The 21357-nt window shown below is 49.6% G+C and overlaps 1 protein-coding gene and 2 pseudogenes across 3 annotated transcripts; all 3 read left to right on the top strand.

Annotated features, from left to right (window-relative positions):
- The first annotated feature begins 4566 nt into the window (after positions 1-4566).
- Positions 4567-21025, top strand: LOC100514951 (paired immunoglobulin-like type 2 receptor beta). 3 transcript variants are annotated; one of them, XR_014840137.1, is made up of 6 exons: positions 4567-4731; positions 5046-5435; positions 16271-16444; positions 19023-19053; positions 20241-20290; positions 20495-21025. XR_014840137.1 is itself a non-coding variant. In XM_021086211.2 (5 exons), exons 1-3 carry the CDS (start codon positions 4659-4661, stop codon positions 16426-16428), a joined length of 621 nt encoding a protein of 206 aa, XP_020941870.2. In that variant the 5' UTR covers positions 4567-4658; the 3' UTR covers positions 16429-16444; positions 19023-19053; positions 20697-21025. The 3 variants fall into 3 exon arrangements, 2 of the variants coding, with proteins under 2 accessions (XP_020941870.2, XP_020941872.2); XM_021086211.2 differs by lacking the exon at positions 20241-20290 and having other exon boundaries at positions 20697-21025; XM_021086213.2 differs by lacking the exons at positions 19023-19053; positions 20241-20290 and having other exon boundaries at positions 20697-21025.
- On the top strand, positions 11616-12505 carry LOC146404371 (nexilin pseudogene; annotated as a pseudogene).
- On the top strand, positions 13171-13842 carry LOC100627617 (nexilin pseudogene; annotated as a pseudogene).
- Positions 21026-21357: the final 332 nt, after the last annotated feature.

The following is a 21357-nucleotide window of genomic DNA, read 5'->3' as shown; positions in this document are numbered from 1 at the left end:
AGGCCGCCTGTGTTTTCCTCAGGAAGATCAAGGCAGGGCAGGGGAAACAGCTCAGGATGGCTTAATTTGAAAAGTGCTCATGGACTTTGGGCTGTAGATGCTGCCCTCAGGGCCTGGTACTTGACCCGGGGTTCATTTCGGGTAGGGAAATATAGGGTTGGGAGTTAGAGAGAGGAGGTGGTTAGAGTATGGGCCCTAGATTTGTTGCTTTGCATATGAAAGGCATGCTCCCAGGAGAGCCCTTTGTTACCTCTGAGAACTGGTGAGTCCTGGGTGGGGCAGTCTCTCCCATCAGGCCAGAGCACCAAGAACTCAGAAAATAAAACAGAGGTAGTACAACTGGCCCTGTGATGAATGGGTGCCAAACAGATAAATGCAGAATCTAAGAAAGTACCCTTAGAATGCTTTCATTTCTTTGTCTTGCCTTATTGTATGAGCCAGAACCTTCCAGCATAATGAATGGAGGTCCTGGCCTTATCTCTCAGCTGGGGGTGGGGGGGATTGTGGGGACAGAAGGTGCCATGGAGGGGCAAGGGGCTGAGGCGGTGATGGATGTGGTCCATGAGGAAGGGAGAATGGAAGCTTGGGAGAAGGTGGAGAAGATCTAGGGAGCTGGTTCTCACAGTGTGGTGCATGGCTCACAGCTCTCACTCTGTCCAAGCTCCTGATCACATCACCACCCTTCCACCATGGCCACCTGCTGGGCTAGAGAGCAGCAGTTCCACTCTGCTCATGCTTATTTTATTTTATTTTTTTGGCTTTTTAGGGGCGCACCCGCAGCACATGGAGGTTCCCAAGCCAGGGGTCCAATTGGAGCTGTAGCTGTGGGCCTACACCACAGCCACAGCAACGCCAGATCCGAGCCACTTGTTACAACCTACACCACAGCTCATGGCAATGCTGGGTCCTTAACCCACTGAGCAAGGCCAGGGATTGAACCCACAACCTCATGGTTCCTACTCGGATTTGTTTCCATCTCACCACGACGGGAACCCCCTCTGCTCATGTTTTTTATTTATTTATTTTGTCTTTTTGCCATTTCTTGGGCCGCTCCCGTGGCATATGGAGTTTCCCAGGCTAGGGGTCGAATCAGAGCTGTAGCTGCCAGCCTGTGCCACAGCCACAGCAACGTGGGATCCAAGCCACGTCTGCAACCTACACCACAGCTCACGGCAGTTAACCCACTGAGCAAGGGAAGGGATCGAACCCACAACCTCATGGTTCCTAGTCGGATTCGTTAACCACTGCGCCACGACGGGAACTCCTCTGCTCATGTTTAAATCACTGAAATCCAGGCCATCGTCCTCCAAGAAGCCTCCTCTGTGAGTACAGCCATAGCACCAGGCAGATTTCCAAGCCTTCCCATTCTTTCCAGGGGAAGGAAGAATGAACAAACCAGGAGACCACATGCCACCCCTGAGCAGAAACTACACTTCACAGTTCCTAGCCTCAGGGGGAGCTGGTCGGGTCCAGGGGCCTGAATATGACATGAAACGTGCCCCTTGTGTTTAGGGAGGCCTTCTGTGGAAGCAGCGGGGGCTACGGGCACTTGGACAGCAGGTGCTCTGAGAAGGTTACCCAGAGCTTGTTTCATAAAAGTGCTGTGCTGCCCAAGAAAACGGGTGATGTTGCCCCAGGTGGGGTCCGGCCCCTCCTCTGGAGGCCAGGCAAGGAGACGTTCCAGGTCCCGAGCTAGTGGAGAGAGGCAGGAGAGGAACACCGATGTCACCACACATGCAGGGCAGGGGCCCCCGGAGGCCCTGCCAGGAAACAAGCAGGTCCCTTGCCCACGTGGCTGCCCTACTTGCCAGCTCTTACCCATTCGACCCAAGCATTTTTGCACAGCCCAAAGGACTCCACGATATTAAGGATCTGGCCTTCAGTTTCCTCAGGAGAAAATGGAGATAAAGATACATCCACCGCAGAAACCTGGAAAGCTGACAATGAGAAAATGGATGTTTGAAACCTGACTCAGATAAAAAGATTCCACGAAAATATGGAAACTCCCTTCTTGGGCCTGGGAGGACAGGTGAGAAAAGGTGAGGCTGAGAGGGCAGGGCGGTGGGCGGTGGGTGGGAGGCAGGGGAGGATGCCTGGCTGGCCATGGGAAAATCACGGGGAAAAAACTATTAGAATTGGGGGGAAAAAACTGAGAAAAGGCCAAAGGAAGTCGTCAGTGGACTTGCTTCCGCCTCTAGAAATGAGGCCACTTCTTCTGATGCAATTATGGCCTCCCCACCACCACCAGCACCTCCACCACTGCATGGTCCACTCAAGAAGCCAAGGCCAACCCCGGCTCGCAGCCAGCTCTGTGGGGCACCACAGGTCCCAGTCCCCCAACTTTCACCCCATCTACCACCAGTCACAGGCTGGCAGTGCCTCCATCACAGCCGGTCCCAGGGACCGTCACCAGGACAACACACAACTGCTCTGAGCCTTCGTCCCCTCTGTCCAAAGAAGGCTCTGGATGAGCCAGGGTCTCAGCTGTGGATGAAATTCCCTGAGGAGCATTAATAAATACAGCCTCATGGGGCTCACTCCCCAGAGCTCTGCACTTAGAGGGGGAGGCCCAGAGATTCTGGGGTGCAACCAGCAGGAAGCATCCAGAAGAACCAGAAGGCTCTGTGGGCTCAGCAGCCTGGAGTTCGAGTCCTGGACCTGCCACTTCAGAGCCCAAGATGTGGCGACCACTTCTCTGAATAGAGAAGTGTGAGGACAGAGGGCCCTGCACATCCAGTCTTGCATCTGGGGGTGGAGGCGTGGCCGCCAGAAGGCCCACTGGCTGGGGAGGTGGGCATGGGAGCCCAGCCCTGCAGGGAGCCAAGAAAATGCATGGACTCAAAACAAGGATCTTGCCTGATGGCCAAAAAAAAAAAGGGGGGGGCCTGAAGACAGGTTCCTACGCAAGGAAGGGAGCGCGCCTAAAATGGTACAAGCCAAAGGTGGGCCTCTGGTCAGGATGAAAGCCTGCTTTCACAGTACAAGCCAAGGGCAGGCCTCAGGTTACACGGCTCTCATTTTGATGTTGATGGGGAAGAATTGGGGCTTTTCTGGGAAAGCAATTTCCATGTTTGCACTGGAGAACATGGATTATTTCTCGGGTGACCTAATCTTTCCTGTTGTTTTATTTGTTATTCAGTTTTCCTCAGTCTTTCCTGGTTATTTGCTTATTATTCTTATTTTCCTGTGGTGATTTGTGATTTAACAAAGTTACAACAATAATATAATAAGAATTTCATCCTGAAGGACTTTCCCCTATTTAAATCCAACTTAGTTAAAACATAGTGTTTACCTATTAACTAGTTATATAGTAAACTTTAGAGTTAGGATTTTAATGAGGTTCATAAAAGTTAGACATATAGTATCCAAGAAACCTAGCTGTGAGTTTTGTCCTTGATTTTAAAAGCTTTTAAGTGATAGCTAGTTTAGTTAAGTTGGTTTATATTTTCTTACACTGTCTCCCTGCCATAACCCTTTAAAGATAAGCACCAGTCAAAAAACAAGATTTGTGAATGCCAAATTCTTGCGTCTGTGAACTCTTCAAATTGTAAAGACTGGCTGGCCATGGGATGATTTGTACTGAGTCTCCTCCTTTCCACATGATGTATTGTACCTAACCGCCCTTAAATTGTACTCACTAAGTTTAGTTAAGGTAGAGATCTTAAAACATGATGTATTGTACCTAATTGCCCCAAAATTGTACCCACTAAGTTTAGTTAAGATAAAGATCTTAAAACATGACGTATAGCTGCTATACCATGCAATAGTTAACCAATGTACTTTTAACACTGTGATGTAATCTGTAGCAAAAAGCTGTCTATATAATCAACCACTTATGCCAATAAAATTTGAGCAGTCTAGCGCCGTGAAAGAAGGGACGAAGAGGCTGTCTCAATATGTACATTTTCGCCGACGCCATCCATCTCCAATTGGGAAAAAGTGTGCACTCCTGGCTGCCGGAGCTGGCCTCTGGCACATCCCCCCCTCCTAACCTCAGGGAGGGGGTGAGACTGCACAGAGGGAGCAGACCAGGGCGGGAGGGGGGCTGGCCGGCCTTGGTTCTGCCTGGGGACTGCAATGGGGGGACTTCAGGGGAGCCCCTGCCTGAAGGGAAAGGGACCGGGAGCAGACTGGGTGCCCCTAGGCCTGGGCTGGGGGCTGAGGCTCTGCCCACCAGCGGCCCCCTCCTCCTCCTCTCTGAGGGGCAGGAGCTGGGCAGAGACTCATGGCTGCCAACCCCTCCCTCAAAGAGCCTGAGCTGGTCCTGCTGCCAGTCCTTCCCCTGGGAGGAGAGACACAGAGACTGACTCCTAAGGTGACGCCGAGGGGTGGCAGAAGCAGGGGGCTGAGGGGCCAGAGGACACGCCCCTCAGTGGGAGGATGGGGGCTGAGAGCCCTGGGTCATGGCTCCCTTTGCACTGACCACAGGGAGGACCTTTTGAAATACAAGAAAAGAAGAAGCAAGACTGATAAAGGAAGTGACGGTCGCCATGGGGGTAAACAAGTTTGGGGAAGGCTGCCACCCCCCTCGGTCCTCTAAAGGAGTCCTGGTCCTCCCTCTCCTGGGGCCCACACTCTCCCTGGCGGCACCCCTAGAGGCCTCTCCTCCGCCTTGAGGGCTCTGCTTGTCTTCTCATCCCCGGGAGGAGAGCAAGGCCATGGGGCTGCCCCTGCTGCTGCCCCTGCTGCTGCCGCTGCTGCTGCTGCTGCCACCGGCATCTCTGCAGGGTGGTGAGTGGCCAGAACTGCCCGGCTCTGCCCAGGACCTGGGGAGGGGCCGTGGCCAGCTGGCTGTGGAAGGGGTCCCCTGGGGGAGCCGGCCAGGCCTCCCACCCCCAACAAACAAAGGGCTGGTCCCACAGTGCTGGGGCCCCCAACCCCTCACCCACCTCCCTGCCCCAAGCCTGGAGAGGGGCACATCCAGGCCGGTGGGCCAGTCCTACCATCTGTCACACTAATGCCCCTGGTGCAGGTGCCAGATGGTCTGGGGTCACCTTCACTGTCTCTCCTGGTGGCTTCAGAGTCTCTCCCTCTCCCTCTTCTAGATCACTGGGCAGAACTCAAAGCACGCTTTGACTATGGGATGAACCAGCCAACACAACTCTCAGCCCCTGAGGGTGGCTCCATCCGCATCCCCTTCTTCTTCTACTACTCCCAGGACTCAGGCAGCGTTTCCAATGTGATAATATCCTGGAGATGGAAACACTTCCATGGGGATTTCATCTACAAAACGACCCCCCGACTCATCCATAAGAACTTCAAGAACCGGCTCCTCCTGAACTGGGAAGAGGGTATGAAGAACGGCTCCCTCCAGATCTCGAACCTGCGGAGGGAGGACGAGGGTTTGTACTTCTGCCAAGTGGAGATGATCACAGAGAAATACGGTGAACAGGAGTGGCAGTCCATCCAGGGGACCGAGCTCACGATCACACACAGTGAGTCCAGCTGTCCTGCCTGAGGCTCCTGGAGGCCACGGGTGCCTCAACCCCAGGCCTGGCCCCTCTTCCTGGCTCTTCTCAAAAACTCCTCTCCCTGCCCCTCCAGCTCCTCTCTAGGCCTCCGCCAACCTTCCCCTTTTCCCCTGCATCTTCCCCAAGCAGGGCTGCCTTCCTTGCCCATCCCCCCCAGCCCCTCCAGATCCAGCCACCCCCCAGCCCCAGTCCCCAGCACCTTCCAGGCCCCCAGCTCTCCTCCCTCCTGCTGCCCCTGTCCTCGCCCCAGTCCTCCGAGTGGACAGGACACCTTCAGGATGCGGCTGCCTCCCCCGTCACGAGTTCCTATGTGGAGGCCCAGTTACCCCATGTCTGTGTCTCCCCCACAGCCCTGAGCTCAGCCTGGCACACAGAGTAGGTACCCACCAGTGGCCTGAGGAGCCCCATCTCCTGGCCACTCCCCATCACCTGCCTTCCCAACCTCCCCCCGCTCTGCCCCCCAGAACCGGCCCTCAGCGCTCCACTCCCAGCCCCCCTCTCCTCCCCATCTCCTCTTCCCCACCTCCGTCCTCTCTACCCTCCTTGCCTCTCACTCCCCCCACCTCTCCCTGGGTTGTTCTAGTCACACTGTCCCCCCTGTCCAGCCTGGCCTTGCTCCTCTGTCCTGGTCATGAAGCGGCAGCAGCAGCAGTAACGACAGCTCCCGCCGACTGCGCTCTGCGTCCCGGCTGGACAACAGGGGGCATCGCCCCAGCTAGCCTTCCCCACGACCCCCCAGTGACAGTCGGCACTGCTGCCACCCTCCTGTTACGGGAAGGGAAAGTGACGCCCGCAGAGCAAACTCCTACCCAAGGTCACTCCTGACCCCCCCCCCTTTAACCCCAGAGCCTCCTCTCTTAACCACTGACTGCTCAGCCTCACCTACTGGCCTGATCAGCTTCTTATCTTAACTATTTTTAACCTGATAATGGATGTGTAGCATCAATAGATCTTCCTCTGTCACTCAGTGGGCTATCAGAACCTGAACCTCAGTTTATCTGTCTCCAGAGCAGGGGGCAGGGGGTTTCTCCCAGGCACAGGCAATAACCAGGTGTGTTTTCTCTTGATAAATTTCTTTGAAAATTAAAAATTGATTAAGTTGGTTTGATTTTTATAATCAATCACTCGTGCTGGCAAGTTTAAACAGCATCACGCTGGATTACTGCTCCTGGCCAGGAGAGACCCTCTCCCTGTCTCCTCCTTGGAAAACCCCTGCCCCATCTTGGCCACCATGCTGGTTTGAGAGCAAAGAGACAGTGACTCACAACGTACGTGAAGCAAGACAGACGTGCATTAGTATTTCCTGCACCTCCTCCATATTTCCTTAAGTAACATTTTTTGGGCGACTCTGGTTCTCCTTAAATCCCTCCTCTTCCTTGCCTAATTCTTCCTTCCTTTTCTCATTTCTCTGTTTCAATCACATTTACTATGAGTTTTTCCATCAATAAGTTGTCAATTAATTGAGCATCTGTCTGTGTGTCATGTGGCGGTGAAAAGAGAAAAGGAGGGGAGCAGAATCAGTGGAGAGAGGTGCTGGGGGTGCCGCTTTGTTCAGATGGAACCAGGAGGGCCTCTGGGACAGCTGCTCAAACAGGGTAAATGAGGAGAGTTTTGAGGGGATGCAGGGTACGGAAACCAGTCAGGGACAGGGAGACACCTGGAAGCAGCCACAAGCCTAAGGAGCAGGGGAAGAAGTAGGTCCTGGAGCCCAGAAAGGAGCCGTGGCCTCTGAGGAGAGAGAGTCCGCATGCCTGTGACAGCTAGTTTTATGTGTCCACTCAGTTGAGCTAAGGGACCCCCAGATCGCTGGTAAGACATTATTTCTGAGTAGGTCTGTGAGACTGTTTCCAGAAGAGATGAGCAGTAGGTGGGCACCGTCTGGTCCCTTGAGGGCCTGGACAGAACAATAATGGAGAGAAAGGGCACAGCTGCTCCCCCCTTGAGCTGGGATAGCCAGCCTCGCCTGGCCCAGACCTCAGCGCTCCTGGTTCTCAGGCTTTGGGAATAAGACAGGGATTTACACCCTGGCCCTCCTGGTTCTCGGGTCTTTGGGTTTGGACTAGAACTACACCACCCACCTCCCCCCCTTCAGATGCAGACGTTGAGACAGCTCAGCTCTCAGAGTCACGAGAGCCAATCCCTCACAAGAAAACCCTATTTCTCCATCTGTACATATGGTATTGGTTCTTGTTTCTCTGGAGAACCCTGACTAATACAACGCCCATCAAGGAAGCATGCAAGGGCTAGGCTCTGACCTGCATCTCCCTTCATCTCCGGCTGGTGACTCCCACTGGCCAGCAAAGCCAGAAAGCCCACAGCTGGACTCCACCAAGACCTGCCTCCACGGGCACAGAGCACGATGGAGAAGAGCTGGGAGGGGACCTGCAAAAGCCAGCAGAAAAGTCCAGCCGAGGCACAGATGTGTAGGAAGTGAGAGAAAGTTCTGAAAAAGAAGTCCCAGTCAAGAGGTAGCAGCAAGGGCCAAGGCCGTGAGGTGGGACAGGTGTGGCTGAGCAGAGGAAGAAACTCAGGTGACAGGAGGTGAGGGCAGGACAGGCAAGTCCAGTGTGGCTTTGACAGCCAAGGAGAGAACTTGCCCTCTGAGGATGATGGGGCTGGTGAGGCTTTCCTGCAGAGGAGCCCCGTCATGCGATTTATGTCCTAACTGTGTCCCTCTGGCTGTTGTGTGAAAAATAAGACCACACAGGTGAGCCAGGTCACAGCAGGCAGACCAGTGAGAGATGGTGCGGCTGGATGAGAGGTCACCAGAGGCTTGGTAATATTCTGAGGACAGGGCAGACAAGATGTGCACATGATGGGAGAAGGGCATCCTGAAGGAGAGGGTTCCACTTACTGAAAGGGGGAGATGGGGGAGGAACAAGTTTGGGAAGAAATCCAGAGTTCTGTTCAGGACGTCTTCCATCTGAGAGGTTACCAGACAGACAAAAGGAGGCGTGAGTAGGCAGTGACACATGACAGTCTGAGGGCTGGGGGAGAGCCGGCCAGATGTGTACCTTTGGGGGTTTTCTGCATATCGCTGGTGGTTGATGCCATAGGAGCGGATAAGATTACCTGGGAAGTGAGTGTAGAGAGAGGAGGTCCCAGGACTGAACCCTGATGGTTACAGGTGGGAGGATGAGAAGGAATCAACAAAGAAGACTGAGAAGGAGCTGCTAGTGAGGCAGGACAAGAGCCAAGAGAGACAGTGGTCCAGATGCCATGTGAGCAGCCCCTCTCATGAAAGGGAGAGTATCAAACGCTGAGACATTGAGCAAGTTGAAGACAAGGGGTGTAAGAGACCCAAATCCTGGATTTCCGTAGTAAGAAATGACCAGGTACTACCTAAAGCAGCAGAATCACGGAACAGCAGGAAATGCCTGTGATCAAGAAATATGAGGTTAATGCCAAAGAAACAGCCAAAGGGCCTGAAAACAGTTGCCTCTGGGGAGTGAGAACGAAGTGAGGAGGCTTCTGAAAGGCTGCTTTTATAAGCTGTGTGGAATTCGATACTTCTTTGAATCTGTGCCCATACAACTCATCTAAAAACACATGCTATGTTTTAAAAATAATAAAGGTATAGGAAATACATTCTTGCACATAGTCCAAAAAATGGTCAAAAATGCAGATGGGAGTCAGATGAAAAGTTCACTCCTCTCTCTCCACTTTATCTCTCAGCCACCATCTCTTTCTGCAAAAACGTTCTCTTTACAGATACAGATGTAGATACAGATATCCAGACACAGATCACATAAAATCAAACTGCATACTTTTTTGTTCCTCAAATTGCTATTTTTACTTCCTAAACTTCAACTGTCTTTCCCCTTCAGGACACACATATCTATGCCTTTCTTTTTAAATGACAGCATGGTCTCCCACTGTAACAATGTATCATAGTCTATTTCATCAGTCTCCTTTTTAAAAAATATTTAGGTTGTTGCCACATCACAAAGCTGCAGAGAGCACAGTTAAATATTAAATTCAAAGGCACTGGGGAGTCCCCACTGTCGTGGTTCAGTGGTTAACCAGCCTGACTAGGAACCATGAGGTTGCGGGTTCGAACCCTGGCCTTGCTCAGTGGGTTAAGGATTTGGCGTTGCCATGATCTGTGGTGTAGGTCACAGGTGCAGCTCGGATCTGGCGTTGAGGTGGCTCTGGCATAGGCTGGTGGCTGCAGCTCTGATTGGACCCCTAGCCTGGGACCTTCCATATGCCCCAGGAGCAGGCCTAGAAAAGGGAAAAAGACCAAAAACAAAGAAACAAACAAAAAAAAGGCACTGGCACTGGCCTTTGAATATAGGGGCCAGTATTTCCTAGCACAGAAATCACTGGGTCAAAGGGCAGGGATGACTTTTTTAACTTTTGATAGATATTCCCAAATGCATCCCCCAAGTTGTGCCAACTTATGCTTCCCTTGTGCCAACACTGGGTATTTTCCTCCACTCAGATCATAGAAAGAAACAGACTTTTGTTGTTTTAATCTTCATTTCTAAAAATTATGAACAGATATTAGCATCCGAGTTATGTCATCACTTTATGAAATGAATCAGATTTGCAGTGTTTTTTGTATATTTCTCTTCTAAAATCTTCTGAGAATTACTTGTTCCTTAAATTTTTACAAGAATTTATCTTTAACTACCCTGAGCTTAGGCTCTTTATGAAAGGTATTTCTTTAAAATAATGTTCTCACTTCTCAGTCTACCTATCGGTTAAAGTTTACAATGTCTTAAATCCATTAAAAAATTTTTTTCTTAGTATCAGAAAATCATCCATTTCACAGAGGTTTTTAAGTTTAGCAACGTGTTATTGAGCACACACTCCCGATTTCAACAGACTCTTTATCCTTGTTAGGTTTATAAGAACTTTGCTTTCTTGCTTGTTTGGTTTTTTCTATAAATAACCACTTCCTGCATTTATTATTCCTTCTGCTTTTTCATTTCTAAAAAACTTATTCCTACACAGGATTTCAATACTTTCAAACTATGGGTTTATTTAAAGCTGGTTCCTCTCTGTTTGGCCTTTTTTTTTTTTTTTTTTTTTTTTTTTTTTTGGAAATTCACTATTTCATTCATTTAAAAAATTTCTTCCCATTTTAAATAATAAAAGCATTTAATACTATGAATTTAGCTTAGAGTGTATCTTCAGTCAAATTCCACAAGTTTTTTTTTACACGCAATGCACCTGTTTTCTTTTTTCTTTTTTTGGCTTTTTAGGGCTACACCCACAGCATTTGGAAGTTCCCAGGCTAGCGGTCGAATCAGAGTTACAACTGCTGGCCTATGCCACAGCCTCAGCAACGCAGGATCTGAGCCATGTCTGTGACCTACACCACAGCTCACAGCAATGCCAGATCCGTAACCCACTAAGCAAGGCCAGAGATTGAACCCACATCCTCATGGATACTAGTTGGGTTGGTTACCACTGAGCCACGACAGGAACTCCTTGTTTTATTTTCCAAATAGCATATTATTATATACATTTCTCTGACTAAGAATTTAAAATGTTTATCTGATTGAGAGATAATAATTCACAATTACTAATTTCTAGTAAGAATGGACAGAATTTGGTCCACACTAAACCTGAGGATTTTATTGGAGTTGGTTTTTCGGTATGTGGCTTAGCATTAAGTCAATTTTTTAATGATGCCTTAAACATCTACAAAGATAATTTTTCTTGCAGGACATAAAGTTCAATATATAGTCATTTAACCTTAGTAATATACTTGCAACTTATACTAGGTGCTTCACAAATGTCTTCTCACTTACTAAAACAATCATGTAGAATAGCTGCAGCTGGCACTGGGCCCACCTGGAATGCAGGAACAGGCTGTGCACCAGGACTTTTATGGAAACTTGCTGCTGGAGACGGTGGCAGCTGCCAGAGGGTTCACAGTGGATGGAGCGGTGGCAGCCAGAGCAGCAGGCCCACCCCTGCCCACACACCGGCGCCCGATGCACGCAGCCTCCCCTCACGCACTCCGGACCTCCGTCACCACCTCAGGGCGGGTGCAAAAAATTACAAAGCTTCATAATCACCCCAAGGCCACAGAGAGCAAATATGAATGTTATTTCCCAAAAGTCTGAGTGAGATTAAAGAAATGCCTGCTTCTGACAATGAGGAACAGGTATCTTCTAAAGTAGAAAAGGCTTATGTCCCAAGGCTAACAGGAACTGTTAAAGGTAAATTTGCTGAAATGGAGAAACAAAGACAGGAGAAACGAAGAGAATGGAGGAGAAAGGAAAAGGCAGAATTGAGCAGGATGTGTTAGAAAAGAGGAAGACTCAACATGAATTAGCAAAAAGGACCAAGCTGAACGATACAGAACTGATTCAGCACCAGAGGAAGGAGATGATTCACTACTCCTAACAGTGGTACCTGTCAAGTCACACAAAACATCTGTAAAAACAAAAAGGAATTTCCAAGATCTAGAAAGAGAGCTAGAAGAAAAGGAAAAGGTCAATATGAAGAAGATAAAAGAATAATATACGAAGAACAACACTGATCTCTCAAAGAAGCCAAGTCTCTTTCATTGGTCATGGATGAAGAACTGGAATATGAGGCAAAAAAAAAAAAAGAATCGTTTTCTCCTGGAAAATTGAAAATGACTTTGAAGAATCAGAAAGACAAAGATAAGAAAACCGAAGGAAGCAAGCTGAGGAGGAAGCAAGAAAACCTTTAGAAGAGAGATGTGCTTTTGAAGAAGCAGGGAGGCAAATGGTAAATGAAGAGGAAGAAAACCAAGGCACAGAAAACATTTTCAAAGGGTACCACAATGGTACACTCAGACTCCGTTCTGAAGAAATAGACAAAGGAGGGAAAATGAAAAAAGGAAAGCAGAAGAAGAAGCCAAAAGCAGAACAGAGGAAGAAAAGAAGGCATTTGCTGAAGCAAGGAGAAGCAGGGGAGTAGATGATGACTCCCCAGAGATAGAAAACATTATCTCTCAAGAACCTCTTACACCGGGAAACCTGGAAATTAATTTTGACGAACTATTAAAACAAAAATGGGGAGCTCCCATCATGGCGCAGTGTAAATGAATCCGACTAGAAACCATGAGGTTTTGGGTTCGGATCCCTGGCCTTGCTCAATGGGTTAAGGATCTGGTGTTGCCATGAACTGTGCTGTAGGTCAAAGACGTGGCTTGGATCCTGTGTTGCTGTGGCTGTGGCGTTGGCCAGCAGCCTAGCTCCAATTTGACCCCTAGCCTGGGAACCTCTATATGCTGTGGGTGCGGCCCTAAAAAGAAAAAAAAAGAAAAAAAAGCAAGTAGAAAGAAGTTGAACAGAGTAGGAACAGAAGCATAAACTAGTGATGGAAAAACAGGAGTATGAACAACTGAGGCAAGAAATAGGTGAGAAAAGAGGAAGAAAATGAAACTTATGAACTGAGCAGGGAATATGAAGAATTAAAAAGGAGTGGCTCTATTCAATCTAAAAATCTAAAAAGCAAGTTTGAAAAAACTGAAACCATTGTCTGAAAAAGAAATACAGCAATAGAAGAACAAGCAAGAAGAGTGACTGACCTTGAAATTAAAAAATGAGAAGCAGTGGAGTTCCCAGTGTGGCTCAGCTGTAACAAACCCGACTAGTATCCATGAGGTTGCAGGTTCAATCCCTGATCTCGCTCAGTGGGTTAAGGATCCGGCATTGTTGCCAAGAGCTTTGGTATAGGTTGAGACTGAGCTCAGATCTTGTGTGGTAGACACAGCTCTGACTCAACCCCTAGCCTGGGTAATTCCATATGTCGCAGGTGCGGCCTTAAAAAAGAAAGAAAGAAAGCGGGGGCGGGGGGGAGCAGAAAACTTTCAAGACCAAGATGTTGCTATTTCAAGACCAAGATGTTGCTATTAAGCCTGAAAAAAAAAAAAAAAGTGAGGCTCCATTTACTCATAAAGTGAGGATGACAGCTGGACTTGAATGAATGGCTAAGGCAAGAAAGAAGAACAAAGAAGGATTGAAGAGCAAACGTTACTATGCATGCAGTTTGAACAAAAGGAAACTGCTGCAGCACTACAAAAGAAAAGAGGAGGAAGAAGAGGGTAGCACCATGAATGGCTCCACTACCGAAGATGACGAAGATGACGAGCAAACCAGAGGAGGAACTCTGTGGCTTAAGAAATCTCTAAAACACACAAGGACTGTAGACAGTGAGCCAGTGAGATTTACTGTTAAAGTAACAGGAAAACCCAAACCAGAAATTCCTTGCTGCTTTGAAGGAGAGACAGTACAGGATGGAGAGGTTTATTGAGAGAGAAACTTACTGCCTCTATTTACCAGAAACTGTCCCAGAAGGAGGAGATTAAATACGCAAAGCAGTGAACAATAAAGGCTCTGCAGCTGATACCTGTATTCCTACCACTGAAAGTAAGAATTAATCACTCTTTCAATCTGGAACTTTTATTCTATTAAAAAAAATTTTTTTTTCCTTTAAAAAAATCACTTTTCTTCTCTTTTTTAGTTGATGACTACTAGGTCCCTGTCTCTGTCCCTGAAATGAACTCCCCCTCTCCCTCTCTCCAACTTTCTCACTACATCCATCTTTTCTGTGGCAGAGCCAAAAAAAAAAAAAAAAAAAAAAGGAAACCAAAAGTGCCACTAGGTTGATTTCTTATTCCATTCCCTAACAGTCTTCGAAACAAACGCTCATGTGATTACCAAAGTCTTCCTTTTCAAATGAACACCAGATTCATCACCATATTATGCAGAAGTTAATGTGTAATTTAATGGGGCAAAGTGGGAAATTCACTCAGTTATTCTATTAGAGCCTGTTACAAAGGCTATCTATTTCCCATGTTTACAGCAATTGTTTTTTTAAAAAACCACAGACATATTATTTTGAGTGAAAGAAGACCATTTATGAACTATTCACACCTAAAATTAGTTTAAGAGAGCTGAGACTTAATGAATTTAGAACCTATCAATTTCAGTGGGTTTTTTTTTTCTCAGTACTATATCATTTTGGTTGCTGCAGTTTCAAAGTCTTTCTGAAGCAGAGACATGAGGGAGTAGGGGTATCATTTCTCTCTCTGTGTGGAGGGAAAAAAGTTAAAAGACGTTTAAGAAACAACTACCAGAGTAAATCTGGAAACCACTGCCTATTACCCTTTTATTTTTTTGTCTTTTTTAGGGCCACACCAGTAGCATATGGAGGTTCCCAGGTCAGGGGTCGAATCGGAGCTGTAGTGGCCGGCCCACAGCAACACAGGATCTGAGCCACATCTGTGACCTACACCACAGCTCACCGCAACGCCGGATCCTTAACCCACTGACTGAGGCCAGGGATTGAACCTGCATCCTCATGGATGCTAGTCGAGTTTGTTAACCACTGAGCCATGACGGGAACTCCCCCGGCCTGTTACATACAGAGTTCTGAGTGCTAAGAATATTAAACATGTACTTTTCAAATGTTCATCATATTTAAGGTTATAAAGCACAAATTTATGTTGTGACCTTGTCTGAACAAACTATATTTTAATGAGGAAACTTTGTATTAATAGTTCATGCAAGAGAAAATACTTCCAACATAATCAAAGATTTCAAGATCCAAGCGAATTAGATTTAGAGAAAATGGCACAATCTTAAATTTTAAGTTTTTAAAGTCAGTTTGTAAATAATGAACTACATGTTCTGTTATCGAGGTGTTTTATATTTTAATTTTCTGGGAAATCAATTTTATCTTACAATGTAAACCCATAATAAAGTAACTTCTGTATTTTGAAAAAAACATATAGGAATTCCCATCGTGGCGCAGTGGTTAACGAATCCGACTAGGAATCATGAGGTTGTGGGTTCAATCCCTGGCCTTGCTCAGTGGGTTGGGGATCTGGCGTTGCTGTGAGCTGTGATGTGGGTTGCAGATGCAGCTCGGATCCCGTGTTGCTATGGCTCTGGCGGTGGCCGGTGGCTACAGCTCCGATTCAACCCCTAGCCTGGGAACCTCCATATGCCATGGAAGCGGCCCAAGAAATGGCAAAAGGATAAATAAATAAATAAATAAAACATGTAAAGGACAAACACTATTTGAAGCCACTGCTATGAGGTACCTAGGGAAGTCAAATTTTTAAGTTTCAGAAAGAATGGTGGCTTCCAGGGGCTTGGGAAGGGGAACGGGGAGTTAGTGTTTAATGAGGATAGAATTTCAGTTTGGAAAGATGAAAAAGTTCTGAAGATGGGACGGTGGTGATGGCTGCACAATAATGTGAATGCACATCATGTCACTGAACTATACACGTAAATGTGATTAAAATGGTAAATTTTATCTTATGCATATTTTACAATTAAAATTGTTTTTTGATTCTGTGATGGCTGCTCCCTATTTGTAGGTGATGAAATGAGGTTCTGAGGTCACAGCGCTGGCTAGTGGTAGAGTCAGGATTTTTTTTTTTTTTTGTCTTTTTGCTATTTCTTGGGCCGCTCCCGTGGCATATGGAGTTTCCCAGGCTAGGGGTCTAATGGGAGCTGTAGCCACCAGCCTACGCCAGAGCCACAGCAACGCAGGATACGAGCCGCGTCTGTGACCTACACCACACCTCACGGCAACGCCAGATCCTTAACCCACTGAGCAAGGGCGGGGATCGAACCCACAACCTCATGGTTCCTAGTCAGATTCGTTAACCACTGCGCCACGACGGGAACTCCTAGAGTCAGGATTTAAACAGAGTGAGGTAGATCCCAAGCTTCCAGCATTTCTCCTTGTGGGAAAGCCTCAGAGACTTGCTCCCCTCCAAACTAGCAAACAGCTGTCACACCCAGATACCTCCAGTCTTTAAATGGATAATTTTATTATTTCTCATGTCTTCCCAGACCAGACAACCATCCTGGGCTCCACCACCACTGCTGCCGCCACAGCTGGCCTCGGGACCTCAGAGGACCAAAGGCATCCCCCGAGTACGGAAGCTGCAGTGGGGATAGCAGCCAATGAGCTTATAATAGCAATTGCGGGACTGATTTTGTGCCTCTGATGGAAGAAGAGGAAAGGTAAGTGGTCCAGGACCCCTAATCTCTCCCTGAGATTCCCAGCTGGGAGTTGCTCAGAACCTACATGCCTCAGAATGAACCAGGTGCACTTAAATAAAAATGCAGATCCCTGCTGGGCTTAAGGTCTGGGCTTGGGAACCTGCATTTTGGTTCATGGGAAGGGCAGGGTCTGCGCCCTGGAAAAAGGCAGGAGAGAGCAGAAGGGAATAGGAAGTTGGAAACACTCAAAGAACACTGGTTGGGTGCCCGTTTTCCAGAGCCTGGCTTATAACTGGAGGTACAAAAGTATGTAAAGCACTGCTTTATTCCTGCTTTCAGGAAACTCAGAGGGAGACCGGGGGTGGAGTGGGAGTAGGGGGACAACTGCCTCAAGGGCTGACTGACTCACTTGGAAAGAGATACAGTAGGCTGGGAGGAAGGAAGGATAATCCAGGAGGACTTCGAGAGGAACAGACATCTGCAGAAACTCTCAAAGGATGAAAAAGAATTAGCCAGGTTGTACGGGTGGCATAGAAGTCACTGTCCTTCAACGGGAAGGACACCATTCTGGGAACTTTGAGTAACTTATTGCTGTGTCGGAGGCAGGAGATGACAGAAGAGCTTGTGAATCACATCTGAAAGCCTCTGCTCCCAGAGGCAACGCGAAGAAGCAAAGTGGCAAACTTGGCTTGGCCTTGCAGATATATGCCAGTCAGCGATGCAGGGGCCAAAGATGAGCCAGGCTGGAGTCAGTCTAAAATGGTTCTTTTAGCTCTGCAGGGCAAAAACTACAGGGCTTGTCTCCTGAGAGAGAGGATGAGGGTTAAAAGAGGAAGAGAAAATGTGACAAAGGCACTGAGGAAATACAAAATGGTATTTAACGATCAACACGAATGAGAAGCCATAGAACTGTAAAGGCATTATTCACGTGGTTATGTTTTTTCCCAGCAGTATTCCACCATGCAGGTTTAGAAACCTTTAGAAATTGTTCGTCGGAGGTTGTATTCAGCTGCTAGCATCAGAAGTTAACAGTGTGGTAAACAACACAGAGGGCTTTTCCTTCCTCACCGAAAAGGATCCGGACAGAGTTCTCATGTGGCTCAGCAGGTTAAGGACCCAGCATTGGCACTGCAGTGGCCTGGGTCACTGCGGTGGCCTGGGTTCCTTCTCTGGCTCAGGAACATCCACATGTTGTGGGTATGGCCCAAAAAACTTAAAAATAAAAGGACTGGAGCCAGACAGCAGAGGCCATTTAAGCACGCAGGCTCCTACCTTTCTGCTCACTGGGCCAGATACCGGCTTCTACCCTGAAGGTTGCCCCACGGCTCAAAAAAGCTGCTGGGACTCCCGCTGTTATTTGAGAATCTAAGTGGGAAAATGGAAGAAGGAGGCATGGTCAAAAAGACTATGCCCCAGCTGTCTGTCCTGTTCCAGAGCCTCTCTCCAAGGCCTACCCACAACTTCACCTTAGTTCTTACTGGCTAGATTCAGTCATAGGTCCCACATCGCCCTACAGAGGGGCACTCTGACATTCCCAGTCAAGTCAAGGTTCCGCAACTGGAAAAGAAGTGAATGGGTATTGGGTAAGCAAAGCGCATTCCCATCCAGGACTGGAGATGCGTCAAGTAAGTGTGACAGAAGGACAGGGGAACACAGAAGGTCAAGGAGCCAGTGAGAGGGCCCAGATGGAGAGTAGAGGGCTCAGCAGGGAGTGTGGATCATCTGAAAGAAAGTAGATCCTCAAGGGACAAGAGTTCAGTGAGGTCAAAGCACAGCTACAGAGGGATGGTGACAAAAATCAGCTGGAAGGAAAGACAGTGGAGCCTAAAAATGATGCTAGTATTTACTAAGTCAGAGTTCTCAGGCTCGGTGATTTTTTTTTTTTTAAGCCTAATTGTGGAGTGGAGGTCTCTGGAGTTGGCAGGGTGGGGAGACAGGAGAGTCCAGTGTGTTCAGAGGGTCATGCCCATGAATGATGCGATCTCCCAGGGTGGTGCTGGCTGGTGGAGAAGAGGTGTGTGAACCAGGGGCCAAACCTTTGGGAAATGCTGCGGAGACTTGAGAAGGATGTAGAGGGAGAGGGCTGCGGGGAGACAGCACAGGTTTCAAAGGGTACAGAGGAATGGGCTGCAGGGCCAACACGGATTCCAGCCAAGAGGATCACAAAATGGATAAGCACAACAGCCGCCACTCAGAAGGGCAGCCAAAGAAGCTGGCTTATGAGGACAGGAGGGAGCAGTGGTGCCTGTGACAAGGGGGCAGGGGCAGGACTCAGCAGAGGAAGGACCAGGTTGGGGGATGCCCTGGACTCCAAGGAAGGGAAGGAAGCAACGGGAAAGCTCAGGAGAGAGCAGGGTGAAGGGGCTCAGGGTGCAGGGAGGGGCTGCTCTCCCGATTGCTGCCGAGGACAAGGCAGGACAGGTATGGGTGGCCTTAGGGTGCCAGCTGGGTCCGGCTCTGAGTCCCAGGTCCTTCCCAGGGGGGTTTCAGCAGCTCTGGTCCCTCCAAGGATGGACTCAGAGTGGGACGAGGCAGGGCAGGCAGGGAGGGCACAGGCCTCCGTGGATGGCACACTGACAGGCTGTCCGTCCCCCTGCAGGTCTGCAGACTAAAGCCAGAACCCCCGCCAGGTGAGCACTTGTCCTCCAAGGGGTGGGGGCAGGGGGACTGGTTTCGGGAGCCTCTCGCAGCCGCTGCCCTCCTGGCCACTCCATCCCCTGACCGGCCAGGCCCTCCCCTTCCTGAGCTGCCACCTCCTTAAGAAATCAAGAGCAGGAGTTCCCGTCGTGGCGCAGTGGTTAACAAATCCGACTAGGAACCATGAGGTTGCGGGTTCGGTCCCTGCCCCTTACTCAGTGGGTTAACGATCCGGCGTTGCCGTGAGTTGTGGTGTAGGTTGCAGACGGGGCTCGGATCCCACGTTGCTGTGGCTCTGGCGTAGGGCGGTGGCTGTGGTAGGGCGGTGGCTGTGGCTCCGATTCAACCCCTAGCCTGGGAACCTCCATATGCCGCGGGAGCGGCCCAAGAAATAGCAACAACAACAACAACAGACCAAAAGACAAAAAAGAAAAAAAAAAAAAAAAGAAATCAAGAGCAGTGGACCAGCACTGTCACTGGTGCTGTCCCGGAATGGCTCCCCTTGTCCTCCTCTGGTCCCCGTTTCTCAGCTTTCCTCCCTTTCCATCCTGGTTCTCTCAGCCTTGAACGTCACCCCGCCTGGACACACCACTTCCACTCCTCCCACTCTGGTTCCTCCCTCCTGCACCTCTTCTAACCTGTCCTTTCCCCCTGTGTCGTGGCAAAGGGCCTCTCCCTTTCCCGAGCACAAGCCCTCCTCGCCCACCCGCCCTTCTCCTCTCTGCCCCCGCCCTCCACCTCCACTCTCTTCCTTCTCACAGCCCCTCCCTCCTCCTCCCCTCCTGACTCTTGCCAGCTGCCCTCCTCCCAGGATGCTGCCTCCTCCAGGGACCCTGGCCTGAGCACCGCCCACAGACCCGGATTAGCTTCCTGGGTTTCATCCTCCACTTGGAACCGAGGCGCTGCAGCAGAGAGGACAGCAGCTCCCCCCACCCCATTTCTCCTCCCTGTGCCCCTCAGATAAAGCCATTTCCCTAGAACAATCCACCTTCAGTCAGCTCACAGGGACGGGGCTACACCGCAAATGGCCCCTCAACCCCGGCCTCAAACCTCTGCCCTCATCTTCTCAGTCAGTCCAGGAGGTCACAGAGCCCCCCACAAGGAGAACCAGCCCCAGGCGGGTGTGAACTCTGTCCTGCCCAGCCTCTAACCCATCACCCACCCTCCTGTTCCCATGCAGAGGATCCTTCCAGAATCTGGAGGAGAAATACGAGAGCACTGGGAACAAAGGTGAATCCCGCCACCATGCTCCTGCTCTCCACCTGGGCCTTCCTTCCTCCCCACACCCCCTCCCCACACACCTGCCCTCAGCATCCTCCTCTCTCTCCTGCCTCACCCACCTTCCCCCAGACGACCTCACCCCTGGAACCCCCTGCCCATTTCTCTACCCTGCCTGCCAGCCCACCTGACCTGGAGCTTCTTGACTGGTTGTAGAGCAACAGACAGACCCCAAGGAGTGTCATAAGAGAAGCAGCTCAGACCTGGCCTGAAATATTACAGGGAAGTTTGGAGAAGGTGGGGTGGAAGGAACAGAGGGACTGTGGTGTGGGCAGGGCACTCAGCATAGGATCCCTGCTCTGAGAGTGGACAGCCCCCACCCCCCGTCTAACCCCCTTCCCTCTCCATTCTCACCCAGAATGATGGCATCCTCTATGCCTCCCTCACCCTCCACAACGTGCCCTCACCAGCCGCACCTCCATGCCCTCCCGCCCACGGGGGCCCCCAGGAAGAGACCCTGTACTCTGCCCTGAAGACCTAAGGACTGGGACGAGTGATGACCTCCTTAGGGTCAGCCGTGCACGGGGATCTCACTTCCCCATAATCACAGCCACACACAGACCGCTCCGAAGCCAGCAGGTGCCGAAGGCCACCGAGGACCTGAGCACCTACCTGCTCCAATTCCTCTTCGACTGCCCAGCCCTTGACCACATGAATAAAAGTACCTGTGCGATTTGCCCGACTGCATCTAAGGAGAAAGTGGTGTCACCCATAACTTCTGTCCCTCTGTCCAAAAAGGAACCATAATATACAGCTCACACCCAGACCCCTGCCCTTGTATGTCTGCTCAGTGACTGCTCAGGCCAGGGACCAGTACGTCCCCAGCACTAGTAGCCCGTCTGGGACCCACATCTGCCCTCCTGATCTGACCATTCTACTTCCCTTATGATAACAACCAGCATGTACTGTGTTTTACAAGCATCGGCCCACGTAAGCATCATCGACAGCCTCATATGGTACTGGATGTGCCCTTGGAGGCAGGATAACAAGAACCTGAACAGGTACAGGGCCTTTCCCAA

This window comes from Sus scrofa, chromosome 3 (assembly GCF_054392235.1).
Source record: "Sus scrofa isolate SSC_HxYL_T2T_F1_AM1 chromosome 3, Sscrofa_HxYL_maternal_Yorkshire_Landrace_v2.0, whole genome shotgun sequence".
NCBI classification, from domain to species: domain Eukaryota; kingdom Metazoa; phylum Chordata; class Mammalia; order Artiodactyla; family Suidae; genus Sus; species Sus scrofa.
This window is presented reverse-complemented; position numbering and strand designations above follow the sequence as displayed.

Coding starts and splice junctions, on each gene's coding strand:
- LOC100514951 (XM_021086213.2), top strand. CDS start 4,659: ATGGGGCTGCCCCTGCTGCTGCCCCTGCTGCTGCCGCTGCTGCTGCTG. Junction 4,732..5,045: donor ACCGGCATCTCTGCAGGGTG/GTGAGTGGCCAG, acceptor TCCCTCTTCTAG/ATCACTGGGCAGAACTCAAA. Junction 5,436..16,270: donor CGAGCTCACGATCACACACA/GTGAGTCCAGCT, acceptor ATGTCTTCCCAG/ACCAGACAACCATCCTGGGC.